Raw genomic sequence first — 15,605 nt, forward strand, 5'->3', positions numbered from 1 at the left:
ATGTACCTGTAGCGCCTTGTTTCTTGTGTTGCTGAAGATTCTACTCCCATGCAATAACGAAAAAAAAGTGGATATGTGGCCTATTGATTACGACGCTCGCTTTGAGACCGGGCGTACGTGGGTTCGAAGCCCGTCTTGGCTAGAAATTTTGTTTACTTAATATCACGTTTGCCTAGGCCCCAACCTCCAGTCACGATGAAGAAGAAACAGACCAGTTTTATGAACTTTTGAATTACCTACGAGAAATGTGCAAACTGAGTATATATCTGTAGTCATGGGCGACCTCAATGCAAAAGCGGGGAAAAGACTCGATTTAGCTTGGGTTATATTTTCACTGCATCCCGTAAAGAAATTTCTGCTGCACTGATAGACAGTGTTTCCTGTTCCCCATTACCATGCGCCTTATTTGGAATGTTGGTACTTAGATGTACTTAAGCGTGTCCGTCGAATGATCATTCCTCCAGGGATCAAAACTTTTTTCTTTGACTTACATTCGGCAACCCTTCCTGTCAAAACCTGGTTAAAAAAAAGGGGCTGTTTCGTGCCGTGGTCTACAAACTGCCGTGTGTGTTCACATGCTGAAACGATTGATCACTGTTTTGTCGATTGTAGGGATGCCGTGTTCTTCTGGGACATTCTCCAAAGAACACTTCAAAAAGATTTAGACATCACACCATACACAATTCGTTTCTTACCTTTTAAAGATCCCTGTGACCCACCATATGACATGTTCATAGTACTTAGTCTACATAGTTTCTGGCGTAGTAGAATGTGCGACAGGCACGCTGAACCACCGCGAAGCACTCGGTCGTTTTTTCGAGAATCTGCTGCCTACGTTGGTAGTGTGTACGCTGCTCAAGAAACAGCGCCGGACTGGATCCCTTTATTGGACGCGTGCACATGCTTGCCTGACTTTTGAATATGTACCTGTAGCGCCTTGTTTCTTGTGTTGTTGAAGATTCTGCTCCCATGCAATAAAGAAAAAAAGTGGTTATGTGGCCTATTGATTACGACGCTCGCTTTGAGACCGGGCGTACGCGGGTTCGAAGCCCCCCTTGGCTAGAAATCTATTTCCTAATATCACGCTTTCTTTTTTTTTTCCTCTGTATTTGCCAGCGCGGTCGGTTGAACCCCGGAGCCACGGCCGAAGCCGTGGTGCCGGGCGCCGACGCGAAGCGGCGGTCGTTGGGGTGTTGTGGAGCGTAGCGTAGCAACAATCCAAATAAAATACTGCTCCAGTCAGGTAGACTGCTCCCTCCCTGATAGTGAGATTATATTTGGATCATGAAAACAGTGATGCGTTTATTTGGGACTACCATCGATCCCCTAACAGCAGCCACAGTCGTGCCTAGTCACCACCAGCCCAGCGTGTTCTCCGTCAACGCCTCCTCCATTCCAACGGCGGCGGCTAGAAATATTGTACGCGCGAGCGGCGCACGGCGGCGCCAACGGTCGAGCACTGGGCTTGGGCGCAAATAGAAATACGCCGCCGGGATTCCATCCCGCGATCCGTGCGCAGCAGCGCAACGCCTTCGCTAACTGAGCCACCGCGACGTTCCACACGCGCACCCAATCAAGTGAGGCTAGCTTAGCAGAGGTATTTGACGAATTATCAGGTATTGCGTGGGATATTATTGGCCTTAGTGAGGCTACAAGAACTGGTGAGGCTTATACAGTGCTGACTAACGGTCACATGCTCTGCTACAGAGGTCTTCCAGATAAAGGAGAATTCGGAGCAGGACTTCTAGTCCATGAGGACATAGCGGGCAACATTGATGAATTCTACAGCATTAATGAGAGGGTAGCAGTCGTCGTAATAAAGCTGAATAGGAGGTATAGAATGAAGATAGTACAAGCCTAGGCCCCAACTTCCAGTCACGATGAAGAAGAAACAGAACAGTTTTGTCAAGTTTTGAATTAGCCACGAGAAATGTGCAAACTCAGTATATATACTGTAGTCATGGGCGACCTCAATGCAAAAGCGGGGAAAAACAGGCTGGTGAGTAAGTAATTGGTGACTACGGCATCGATCCTAGAAACACTAGAGGAAAGATGTTGGTAGATTTCGCGGAAAGGAATAGGCTTCGAATAATGAACACCTTCTTCAAGAAGCGCCGCAACAGGAAGTGCACCTGGAATAGCCCTAACGGAGAAACAAGGAATGAAATAGATTTCATACTCTGCTGATCCCAACATAGTACAGGATGTAGAAGTGTTAGGTAGGGTGAAGTGCTGTGACCATAGGTTAGTGAGGTCTAGGATTTCTCTCAATTTGATGAGAGAATGAGTAACATTAATCAAGAAGAAACAGGCCAACCTAGACGCAGTAAGGGTAAAAGCAGACCAATTCAGGCTGGTGCTCGGAAACAAATATGCAGCTTTAGAACAGGAAGATGAAGACAACATTAGGCTAAAAAATGAAACCGTAACTAGGGTGATCTCAGAAGCAGCAGTTGAAGTTGGAGGTAAGGCACCAAGGTAACCATTAGGTAAGCTCTCCCAATGAACAAATGACCTAATAAAGAAACGGCAAAACATGAGAGTGTCAAACTCGAGAGATCAGACAGGATTCGCTTAACCGTCGACACTGATCGAAAAGAAGAAAGTAAGGGATATCCGAAATTATAACATGGAAAAGATTGAGGAAGCAGTAAAATATTGACGCAGCATGACACAATGTATGCACTGAAAAATACGCAGGGTAATATCAGCAATTTCGATGACATAGTAAAAGAGCGCAAAAATACTATACTGACCTGTACAGTACCCAGAGCAGCCTAGCTACTTTAATTCGAAGTAGTGATGAACAGCATACAGAGGCTTCTTCTATAACTAGCGATGGTGTTAAAGGGCCTTGCAAGACATGAGCAGGGGAAAAACTGTTGGAGAAGATGGAATAACAGTCGATTTATTAAAAAATGGAGGAGATATGATGCTCGAAAAGTTTACGGCCTTCATACGCAATGCCTCACGACTTCAAGTGTACCAGAAAGCAGGAAGAACGCCAACATTTTACTCATCCATAAGAAGGGAGACGTTAAAGAATTGAAGAATTATAGACCCATTAGCTCGCTTGCAGTATTGTGTAAAATATTCGCCAAGATAATTTCCAATAGAATCAGGGCAACACTTGAATTCAGCCAACCAAGAGAACAGGCTGGCTTCAGGAAGCGATATTCTACGATTGATAATATCCATGTCAAATCAGGTTACAGAGAAATCGAAGTACACTGAACCTCTCTATATGGCTTTCATAGATTATGAAAAATATTTGATTCAGTAGAGAGACCAGCAGTAATAGAAGCATTGCGGAATCAAGGAGTACAGGAGGCATACGTGAATATCTTAGCAAATATCTACAAGCATTGCACAGCAATCTTGGTTCTCCACAAGAATAGTAGAAACATACCTATCAAGAAAGGGGTCAGGCAAGGAGTCAATCTCTCCAATGCTATTCGCTGCATGCTTAGAATAAATATAGAAGCTCTTAGATTGGGAAGTCTTAGGAGTGAGGATTAACGGCGAATATCTCTGTAACCTTCGGTTTGCAGACGACATTGTCCAGTTCAGCAACAATATGGACAAATTACAACAAACGGTCGAGGCCCTTAATCGAGAAAATGTAAGAATTGGGTTGAAGATGAATATGCAGAAGACAAAGATAATGTTAAGCCTGGCAAGGGAACAAGAATTCAGGATCGCCAGTCAGCCTCTAGAGTCTGTAAAGGAGTATGCTTATCTAGGTGAATTACTCACAGGGGACCCTGATCACGAGAAAGAAATTTACAGAAGAATAAAATTGCGTTGGAGCGCATACGGCAGGCATTACCAAATCCTGACTGGGAGCTTACCACTGTCGTTGAAAAGAAAAGTGTACAATCATTGAATTCTATCGGTGCTAAAATATGGGGCAGAAACTTGGAGGTTAACAAAGAAGCTCGAGAACAATTTAAGGACAGCACAAAGAGCGATGGAATGCAATATGTTAGGCCTAACATTAAGAGACATGAACAGAGCGGTGTGGACCAGATAACAAAGGGGGATAGCCGATATTCTAGTTGACATTAAGTGGAAAAAGTGGAGCTGGGCAGGCCATGTAATGCGTAGGATGGATAACCGGTGGACAATTACAGATACAGAATGGATACCACGAGAAGGGAACCGCAATCAAGGACGGCAGAATACTAGGTGGGGTGATGAATTTAGGAAATTTGCAGGCGCAAGTTGGAATCAGCTAGGGCAAGACAGGGGTAATTGGAGATCACAGGGAGAGGCCTTCGTCCTGCAGTGGACCTAAATATAGGCTGATTATGATGATGATAAAACATAGGGGTCACCATGTCGCACCTACCGTTCCAGTTAACTTCACCTAGTTATTGATGAATTGAAAACCAGACGGAATGACGCACCGAAACCCTATATGCAGTGCAATGCATATGCAGAACACATATTCCAATGACATATGCAGAATACATATCCCAATGGCTTGGAAAATGCTCAAGCATCACGGACACTGGAATATATAAATCATAAAAGTTTACTTCTACTTCTCTTTTATTAGAGCCGCAAGTACAGGTTGTGTCTGAAGTAAAAGCATTTCCACGTTTTAATATAGAGAATCTAAAACAAGCGTGAAAGAATGGTGATCTAGCCATATTAAATTTGGGCCAATAAGAGCAGCCGCACTGCATAGGCTACCATGACGTTATCCACCAGTTAGGTACATGGCTTATAACATGTCCGATAACATCACTAAAATAGACATGACAACCTATGAAGAAAAGGACGCAAATGGATGCATAAAATGAGCGTTATGATACAACACTGAGGCGACTAAGTTTAAAATAAAATTATCATATGTGCGTTATGACAGCGGAGAGCTGCAAACACGTGCTCATATACTAATTACAATAAGGAAGTGTACTCTTCGGAAGCACGTGTGAAGCACGTAAAATGCACTAGTGTGCTGGCGTTGGGAAATTCGTAACAGCGCTGAAATGGAAACGGTCCATAAAAATTAACAAATAAAAATGAACATAGTTCATACGATGATTGAACGTGTAGTGTTGTAACGCCAGAATGGATCTAATGTGTTCACATGAATGGGCTAACGCCATCAAGTGCCAGGAAGAAGTGTCGCAGCGCCGAGCTTTAGTTGTTCCTCACGTCATTGAGGTGGAGAAAGCTGCAAACGCGCGCGAGTACGTCCACGGCAAGATCGCCCAAGGTTGGCCGCCTCCCACGGTCCATTTCGCAGGTTACTCTGCCGCTGACGACGCCTGTCAATACGAGATAGTCGGCAGCAAGCCGATTGCGGGCCTCGTCAATCTTCTCGATCGCCGTTGCCTCGGTGAGACCATATTTACTGGACAGCACATACTTTAGGGAGTACGCGTGTTGCAGTTCTTCGAATGCCAGGGCGTCGCTCTTTTGACTGGAGCCGTTGATGAAGCGGATGGCATCGTGGACGTGCATCTGCATTCAGAAGTACAATCATTAAAGGTCAGCGAGTTAGCGCGCGAATAAGCAAACACAGGAACTATGACCCATATTTGACATCGTTCCTCCATTCGGCCACTACACAACGATTGACAATAACGATTACAAACAACGTATGCGTTTGAAATTATAGTGGCGACCTGGCAGTCAGAAGCTATTGAGCTCATCTCGTAAGGTTTACCATAACCCTGGTGTACCAGCCACAATCGCTTGCCTACTTTTCATCTACCAGTCAACCAAACGCCTCTTGCTTAGCTTGGCCATTGGCCAGATAACGTCCCTATGAGCCTCTCGACCCTAGCGATTCCAATGGATTTCATGTTGGAATTCCATGAGAATGTACCTATCTCGTCTGCCGGACTTTCCAGACCATGACTTTGCTCATCATCAAACACAACCAGCCACCCATCCACCCACCATTTATGCCAAACACGAATGAAGTTGGCACGCTTTGATTCACATAGATTTCATTATTTCCGTTGGATCTGCATTCTATGGGAACTTTACCCAGTTGACTAAATTAATAAGTTACCTAACTTGCGGGAAAGAGATTAGATGCGGACCTGCATAAGCATGCAACAACCTATGTAAAGAACGGGCTGCTGTGCTGCGAACTGAGCAGAAAAACCAACGTAGACCAACTTGGGTCAGTGAGTATGTAACTCCGGGTCTGTGGTGCTCTTCAATGAACTCGATGAACGCCAGCTTGGGTCGCTGGGTATGTGCCGCGTTTCGTAATTATACACAACAGAATTACCTCTCAGCCATAAGACGTATAGTTAAGATCATTGAAGTTGCCAATCAGATCTAAAGAATACATGCATCGTCAATTTGTGTTCCTGCAGCAGACGTGCCCCTTGTGCTCTTACAAATATTGGCTCCTGTATGTTTTCGGTCGTGAAAGCAAGGCACTGTTCTGAGTTACCATGTTAGTTTCGTAAACCTCCATGCAGTTCGTTTCAATTTTTATTTTCAATTTACTAGCTGTTTCCGTCGCTCAGTTTACAAAAGTGGATAGCAGTCAGTAACCGAAGAGGTCACTGCGCATCATGCTTGTGCACGGCTGTAACTGTCGAATAATTGGATATGCAGCCACTCAGTGAGTAAACAAATGTACTGAAGGCACAATGCGGTCCACTGTTAACGGAAACACTAAAATGCAACCCTGTGTTGACGATATAGCATGAAACGCCAGGTGAAGCCCTGTCATCAATACTCTGCACATGTGTGTTGAATGGCGTCAGTGCCACGAAGCCCAAGTCATCTGCAGCAAAGCAAAATGATTGCAGTCTTGGCAGACAATTTGCTTGTGCTCTGAACGGACATGTTCGTACGCAATTGACTGCAGTGTACGTTTTTCACGCCACTCATCTTCATATCCGCGCCGCCCAAGAGACCGCGCGCGCCCGCCGGGCCTCAAGGCTTCGGGGAGAGGGTATAGGGAGGGGGCGGGGGCGCGTTCTACGCCGCGCGTGCCCGCCCAGGCGGCTGTATATTGAAAGCCATTTGCGGCGGGGCACAATCCTCCCTGCGCTCTTTTCGCGGCTCAGTTCGCGTTGATGGGAACGGCGGCACGAAGGTCAATTCGCTCGCTGCTGTTGCCACGTTTACTCACTACAGCGTTTTGACTGCGAGTTTACGCGGTCATCGAGTGAGATGCGTTCATGTTTGTTCGCGCGTGACACCATGCTTGTTAATTTCGTTAGTATGCCTACATTTAGAAGGGTATACGGCTGGTGAAACTGCTATCCTTACTTGCTGTCGCAGTACCTATGATGACACGTTTCTTACAATCGCTTAATGTGCAGCAGAATCCTATTGCTGGGGTGAATAATGTGATACACACGTTGATCCGCGTTTTAGCTGGCGGCTGTTCTTCCAGCGATCCCTTACGCCGTTATCGCTCGAATTGCCTACTATAAGACAAACTTGAATGTTTCCTCAAATTCCATGACGAAAGAACTTTGATCAGATTGCGCGCGTGACAGTGCTGCACAATATATAAATAGCGGGCGTAAACACTCCGCACGTCCTATCGCAGCGAGAGCCTTCAGCAGCCACTGTTCGTCGAATGTGACTGCATTGTTATTTGAAAGATTTGCATTCTTAACACAGTTGTAGCAATGTTTGCTTTCAACACTGTTTATACACGTCACTACAATGGGAGAGTATTCGGTGCATCTTGGCTACATTGCCAAAGTACAAGGACGGTATCAACCGTTTGACCCAAGGGCAAATTAAGTGCGTTTTGACCTTCTGCTTTTGCCGTTCTATACGCAAGGAACCGCAGTAAGGCACAGTGACCGCAGTAAGGCACAGTGACCGCAGTAAGGCACAGTGGCCACAGTAAGGCACAGTGACCACAGTAAGGCACAGTGACCACAGTAAGGCACAGTGACCACAGTAAGGCACAGTGACCACAGTAAGGCACAGTGACCACAGTAAGGCACAGTGACCACAGTAAGGCACAGTGACCACCGTAAGGTACAGTGACCACCGTAAGGTACAGTGACCACCGTAAGGTACAGTGACCACCGTAAGGTACAGTGACCACCGTAAGGTACAGTGACCACCGTAAGGTACAGTGACCACCGTAAGGTACAGTGACCACCGTAAGGTACAGTGACCACCGCACCGTAAGGTACAGTGACCACCGTAAGGTACAGTGACCACCGTAAGGTACAGTGACCACCGTAAGGTACAGTGACCACCGTAAGGTACAGTGACCACCGTAAGGTACAGTGACCACCGTAAGGTACAGTGACCACCGTAAGGTACAGTGACCACCGTAAGGTACAGTGACCACCGTAAGGTACAGTGACCACCTGGGCGAGGTACTTCGTTTCGAACTCCCATTGGGGACGTGCTGTTCTACGTTTATTATGTTCTACGTCAGTTGATTCCATTTTTCCGGGACACTGAAACGGACTTTCGGTGAAATAGCCTTACTTATAACGTAAGAGACGCTGTGGTGGTGCCTGCCAACGTCGCAAATTGCTTGCAAGTGGGGAACAATTTACACCTTAGCCACAGAAGGGCCTGCGCTCAGCGCACGTTATGCGCTGGTACACTTTAGCAGGGTAAACGATCAAAGGTAACAAGATCCTCATATATATCTGACAAGCGAGATATTGGTCGAGGAAAGTCTCGCGGTTAACGTGGCATTTTTGCAGGCCATTGTGTAAAGCATGATACAGAGTATACTGCAAAGAGAATTACAAGAAATAGTTGCATGAGTTTGCAACTTGCACAGCGCAATCTCACCATGTTACGCCGGAGAGCCTCCTTGACTTCGAAGCTTTTGGATTGGTTGATGTTGAAGAACTGCACATTGACGACGATGAGGACGTGGTTTCGAGGAACAGCCTCTTTCATTTCGTTGCAGACTGCCTTCACTATGTTCCAGCTGTCGTAGCCTTGCTGAACGAGTATGGTGAGCACGTTGATCACCCGGTTGCGCTCGACCAGTTGGCCCAGTGCTCTGACCATCTTTTTCTTGTAGAGGAACTTTGAAAGTTCAAAAATTCTGATGGTGCGATTGCCTTCGAGTGACTGAAGCAGGCTGATCTCATCGTCTTCGCGTAGAGAAATGCCCAGCGTCAACTTTCTGCATTGACACAACAGCCAGTGGTTAAGAAAGAAGGGTGAAATCAGGCATTCCGTCTTTGACGGCTGTCCATCGTACAGGATAAATAGAGGTATAAATATAAAAGCAGGGATGTTACACAGAGGGAAATATCCGGCTTGCCACCTTGCACTGGGGAAGGTGCAATAGAGAAATAAACGTAAAGGAACAGAAAATACACCATAACGACGAATGCAAAGCAGGCACAAAAAAATTACACTGAAGTGTTGTAGGCTGTAAAAGAGGGAGTGCGCCATTCAGTACATAGACTGTGCGAACGGCTGGTACATAATAAAAGAACGTGCGGCTGCCAATGCGCCTGGCTCTGCAGAAAAACGGATACAAATCTATTACGTTAGAAATATTGGAAGAGAAAATGTTCGTGCACCAAATCATTCGGAGTCCCAGCTGTAAACGTAGAAATTCACACAAGCTGGCAGTGCTAAAGACGACAAACAAGGCATTTGTAATACATTCAGAATTATGCAAAAATATGACGACACCCACTGCAATCGCATACATGTTGAACAGTAAGAGAATGTTTTTTTGTTTTTGGTGGAGCATTTGAGCCGGTGAACGTCAGCGCCGGAATGCTGAAAGGTTCAAGCTCGCTCGTTTCTATTTTTCTAACCCGCCGTTCACCACCAGTCGATTTCGATGCTAGCGTGAGCGAAGCGCCACACGGACAGCATACGATGTAGGTAAAGGAATAGCATAGGAATAACAAGACATAATTATTGCATTCTTCCATTAAATGACGTGTTGAAGCTTTGGAGCGATTACGGTAAAACGTATTTATTAGCCGAGCATGTTTCACTTATAAAGTGGTAGCCTGCTTACTATGGTGGCGGCGTTATGGCTCAATGCCACTACAGCAATAGCAGCGCACCTCGCAAGGCCCCCCATCTGCAATCGTGTTAAATTCAGATGTTCCATGACGAGCCGTAAAACACAAAAAATTGCGCGGATACTTTGTCCTACATTTCATGCGGAGCAGCCCTGAGTATGAGCAATGTGTTGCAACGTTCAGTAGGAGCGAAGTGGAAGGGTGGATGGATACCTGAGGTACGTGGTTGAGCCGACTGTTTCGACGAGCTTTGCAATCACAGGTTTGAATGCCCTATTGCACTCTATTCTGGCAGCGTGGGTGTTGCGACTGGATGCTAGAGCATTCAAGAGAGCACTGGCGTCCTCAATGCTGCAGGTGCCCAGATCCATGTTGGAGGAGGAGGCACTGCACAAGAGCACACCCTCCGCAAAGTCACAACCGCGAGGTTGCTCCCAATGGATATTCAGGCGAGCAGAGACTTGACGTTCCTTGATGAGGTCGAAGAGCTGGCGGACTTCAAGCTCGGGTGGACTCTCTACAATGGTGATGGCGAGTGTTTCCAGACACTTGTTCACCTGTAGGACGATTTACACATAATGCGAGTTGTACGTAAAGCAATGAGCAGCGCGAAAGAAACTACCAAATTCGCTTTGAAGCGGTAATCGCTCCTAATGCGCGGCTTTGAATCTGACGTTTGTATACGCAACTAGTCACTTTCTCAACAGACAGTCTCGGTCAACGCTTTGGTAGTAGACTTGCAATAGTGCTTACGAACTAGACACTGAAAAAAAGGTCAACTTCCTCTGCCTCTATCGCTTGCATCGCGGTTTTGCATCTTTAGTGCAAAGTACCGACTCGTGCAGGTTACACAATATTAACAGTTATGTACAGGCTATATGTGCATAACCCCTAAAACCACTTGAAAGCAATCTATACGTCTCAAAGCTGAAGGGGCTGCAAAAAACAATATTACCGCTCAGGCTTGGTAGTTGAGGTTCATTGGGAGAGCTCACAAATGATGAATATCTAAGCGCAACCTATGCTTCAAGGCACGGCATGGCAATGGCTGGCTTGTTCGTAGAGTAAGTGAATGGATAACGACATGTGACTTTATCAATGCAATTGCCGAAAACAACTTTCGTAAACTCAAGTATTATAATTTTCATTCTCAGCCTATATTCATGTCCACTGCAGGACATAAATTCTCCAATTACCCCTGTATAGCGTTAGCTGATTCTCCACTTGAGCCTGCCAATTCCCCAACTTCATCACCTCACCTAGTTTTCTGCCGTCCTCGACTGCGATCCTTTCTCTTGGTCCGACTGCGATGCATTCTGTAACTCTAATTGTCCACCGGTTATCCATCCTACGCATTACATGGCCTGCCCATCTCCGTTCTTTTCCTCCTAATGTCAACTAGAATATCGGTTATTCGTATTTGCTCTGATCCACACCACGCTCTTCCCGCCTCTTAACGTTAGGCCTAACATTTTTCTTTCCATCGCTCTATGTGCGGTACCCTTAACTTGTTCTCGAGCTTTGTTAGCCTCCAAGTTCGTGCTCCTTTATGTTAGCACCTTTAAAATGCAATGATTGCGTACTTTTCTCTTCAACGACAGTGGTAAGTTCTAAGTCAGGATTTGGTAATGCCTGCCGTATGCACTCCAGCCCAATGTTATTCTTCTGTAAATTTCTCATGATTAGGGCCCCTTGTGAATAATTGACCTAGATAAACATGCTCATTTACAGACTCTAGAGGCAGACTGGCAATCCTGAATTACCACTTGCCAGGCTATTTAACATTATCTTTGTCTTCCGCATGTTAATCTTCAACCCCACTCTTACACTTTCTCGATTAAGGTCCTCAATCATTTGTTGTAATTCGTCCCCATTGCTGCTGAATAGGACAATTTCATCTGTAAACCGAAGGTTGCTAAGGTATTCGCCGTTGATCCTCACTCCTATGCCTTCCCAGTCTAAGAGCTTGAATACTTATTCCAAGCATGCAGTTAATAGCATTGGGCTGACTGTCTCCTTGCCTGACCCCTTTGATAGGCAACTTTCTACTTGTGGAGAACCAAGGTAGCTGTGGAATCCTTGTAGATATTTGTCAAGATATCCATGCATGCCTCCTGTACTCCTTCATTACTCAATGCCTCTATGACTGCTGGTATCATTGCTGAATCAAATGCTTTTTCATAATCTATTAAATTCATATAGAGAGGTTGATTGTACTCCGCAGATTTCTCTATTACCTGATTTATGACATGGATATGATCCATCGTAGAATGTCCCTTCCTAAAGCCAGCCTGTTCTCTTGGTTGGCTGAAGTCAAGTGTTGCCCCGATTCTATCGGAAATTATCTTGGTGAATATTTTATGCAATACCAAAAGCAAGCTAACCGGCCTATTTTTCTTCAAATATTCAACGTTTCCCTTCTGATGGATTAGTATAATGTTGGCGTTCTTCCAGCTCTCTGGTACACTTGAAGTTGTGAGGCATTGCGTATAAAGGGCCGCAAGCTTTTCAAGTATGATATCTCCTCCATCTTTTATTAAATCGACTCTTATTCCATCTTCTCCAGCAGCTTTTCCCCTGGTCATGTCTTGCAAGGCCCTTCTAACTTCACCGCTAGTTATAGAAGGAGCCTCTGTATCCTGTTCATCACTACTTCGAATGAAAGTAGCCTGGCTGCAATGGCAATTGTACAGATTCGTATAGAATGCTTCCTCTGCTTTTACTATGTCATCGAAATTGCTGATGATATTACAGCGAAGCTGTATACCTCTACCATGCCTCTACCATCCAAGCAAATTTTTGTGTCGGCCTAAGCAAAAAGTGCCAAAGCCCATATCAGCTGTGCGATAGCTTCACCGAGCTGGGGGAGAGAGGGCTGAGAGAGAGTGAAAGCAGAGTATAAAAATAGCATCGCGCAGCATAATGAATGCGAGGTGGAGAGGAGTCAGATAGGTGGTAGTGGGACGCGTATAGCTGCTGCCGACGCCGACCGCGTTCGCGCCGAACGCGCCTGGTGTCTGTGACTGCAGCCGATGCCTCTGGCGGCGGCTCGGCAGGCTTCGACCAGAGAACTGGACACTACTTGCTTCCGAAAGACTGAAGCGAGAGCTAGGCAAGCTGCAACCAAGCGTTGCAGAAGAGAACATCCGGAGTTTAAGATTGAAAGAAGCCGAGAGTTTGCGTAGACGAAGAAATGGTGATTCTGAGGGTTGTGAACGTGGCCGGTTGAATTCATCGCGATACTACGCAGAACATCGCGAAGAAATCCTGAGCGCCAGGAAACGAAGTGCGCGGTTTGCCTCCACTTTGCTAGGCTTTTCCAAGCTCCGCAGGTTTCTGCGGTAGCAGAGCCACATGTGCGAATTCAAGTGACGTCACGACGGATAATCGTGGGTGTCACTTACAGCTTCGCTGTCCAACCACTTTCACAGCCTGGATTGGAGCCACAGTTTTTTACCGTGCTTATGTTTCAGCGCATACATCTTGCCTTATCCTATTCCAAGTTTTCTTCTTACTGATTTCCGGCTGTGTCCATATTTTACGGCTTCCTCAATCTTTTCCACATTACAATTTCGAATATCCCTCACTTTCTTCTTGTTGATCAGTTTTGACAGTTAAGCGATTTCTATCTGGTGTCTCGAGTTTGAAACTTTCATGTTTTGTCATTTTTTTTATTAGGTCCTTTGTTACTTCGAAGAGATAAAGTACTGGTTGTCTTGGTGCCTTAACTATCACTTCAATTGCGGCTTCTGAGATCAGCCTAGTTACGGTTTCATTCATTACCTCTATGTTGCCTTCATGTTGCTGTTCTAAAGCTGCATATTTGTTACCGAGCACCAGCCTGAATTGGTCTGCTTTTACCCTTACCTAGGTTGGCCTGTTTGTTGACTAATTTTATTCTTCAAATTGAGAGAAATCCTAGACCTCACTAACTTATGGTTACTGCACTTTGCCCTACCTAGCTCTTCTACATCCTGCACTAGGGTGAGGTCGGCAGATAGTATCAAATCTATTTCATTCCTTTTTTCTCCACTGAGGATTTTTCCAGGTGCACTTCCCGTTGCTGCGTTTCCTGGAGAAGGTATTCGTTATTCGGAGCCTATTCCTTTCCGCGAATTCTACCAACATCTCTCCTCTAGTGGTCCTAGAATCAATGCCGTAGTTCCGAGTTGCCTGCTCACCAGCTTGTTTTTTCCTCCCTTTTGCAGTGAAGTCGCCCATGAATATACAGTATACTGAGTTCGCACCTTTCTCATTGCTAATTCAACATCTTCATAGAAATGTTCTATTTCTTCATCGTGACTGCAGGTTGGCGAATGAAGGTTTGTACTACCTTCATTCTATACCTCCTATTCAGCTTTATTACGACGACTGCTACCCTCTCAAGTGTTCAAGTATAGGGTTGTCTAACATTAGGCTTGAGCGATCTTGAGTTTACCTAAAATCTCTCAATTGGCCGTAACTGATGCTAATAGACAGTCTAGCATAGCGTTACTGGCACCGGTATTGGACAGTACCGGTATTGGGCAGTTCTAAGCGGGAGATAATCCATGGCCGATTTCGCTATTTCTTGCCTTTCGTGCCGGAGGGCAAGTACCACGCGTTAATTAGGATGGAAGCGTGCAGCCTGGGAAATGTTCTGATGCGCAGTCACGGTAAACGACCGAGGCCCTCCCGACGCAGTCGGCTTCGGTAAATGCAAGATGCTAGCGCTAAAATAATACTATTCAATTTTCAATTAACACCGTACTAAATTGAATAATGTGGTTTATTGGCGCAAGGGCCAGAGCGCCAAAGCGATGATAATGGCTTGCCAGTGGTACATGAGTGAGTTTGAGGTGTGGATAAAAACATCAGATGACGACGCGTGGCTGTAAAGGTGCCTAAAAATAGTCGCTGTAAAGTGCGTAAAATCTACATGTTATAAGGTAATGACAATGATTAATGACATGTACTGTGAAAATGAAGAATGCGTTGAAAAGGAGTGATACGATATTCAAAACATTTCAGGTGTAGTAACTGGCAAAAGCACTGCTGCCTAACCAGGGCCCTTGAACCACAAGGGCCTGGAGGCAGGGGCTATACTGAATTACTGTCACAGCGGCATCCTCTGGAGAGAGGATGCGCTACGAATTTATTGGGCTTATAACATGTAGGGTAACATCGTTTAGGAAAGCTAAGACTGCTTTGGTTTTAAAAAGTGGATCTTTACCAAGAAACATGAAGGGATGGAGTGGGACACAATAGTGGTATGCAAAAGGAGAATGTTTTCTTCTCTCTGTTTCGGCTTCCCGACACTCCAGGAGGACATGGAGGACGGTCAGCCTCTCACCACATGGACCACAGCTTGGAGGCTCGTTACCAGTCAGCAGAAAATTGTGAGTACCGTATGTGTGTCCTATTCTGAGACGACACAAGATAACATCTGTTCTTCGTGTTTTCGAACTGTAGGACCAGAAACCTAACTGTGGCTTAATTAGGCGGAGCTTATTATTTGTTTCGGCGTCCGACAAGCGTTGCCAGTGGCTTCGCAGTTTCATTCGCAGAAATGGCTTGAGATCTGTGGCAGGAATAGTGACGGTAAGATTAGTAGTTTGAGATGTAATTGATCTGGCCATTTGGTCTGCTAGTACA

At 45.6% G+C, this 15,605-nt stretch overlaps 1 protein-coding gene across 1 annotated transcript in view; it reads right to left on the reverse strand.

The window, feature by feature from the left end:
- Positions 1 to 4,542: 4,542 nt before the first annotated feature.
- The window catches only part of LOC125941055 (uncharacterized), an 82,833-nt gene continuing 71,770 nt past the window's right edge, over positions 4,543 to 15,605 (reverse strand). Inside the window, exons 9-11 of the mRNA XM_049657975.1 lie at positions 10,185 to 10,528; positions 8,764 to 9,106; positions 4,543 to 5,475 (exon numbers count right to left, since the gene is read on the reverse strand). Coding sequence (XP_049513932.1) covers positions 5,152 to 5,475; positions 8,764 to 9,106; positions 10,185 to 10,528 — 1,011 coding nt within the window. The 3' untranslated portion in view covers positions 4,543 to 5,151. The remainder of the gene's footprint in view (positions 5,476 to 8,763; positions 9,107 to 10,184; positions 10,529 to 15,605) is intronic.

Source organism: Dermacentor silvarum, chromosome 10 (genome assembly GCF_013339745.2).
Source record: "Dermacentor silvarum isolate Dsil-2018 chromosome 10, BIME_Dsil_1.4, whole genome shotgun sequence".
Taxonomy (NCBI): Eukaryota; Metazoa; Arthropoda; class Arachnida; order Ixodida; family Ixodidae; genus Dermacentor; species Dermacentor silvarum.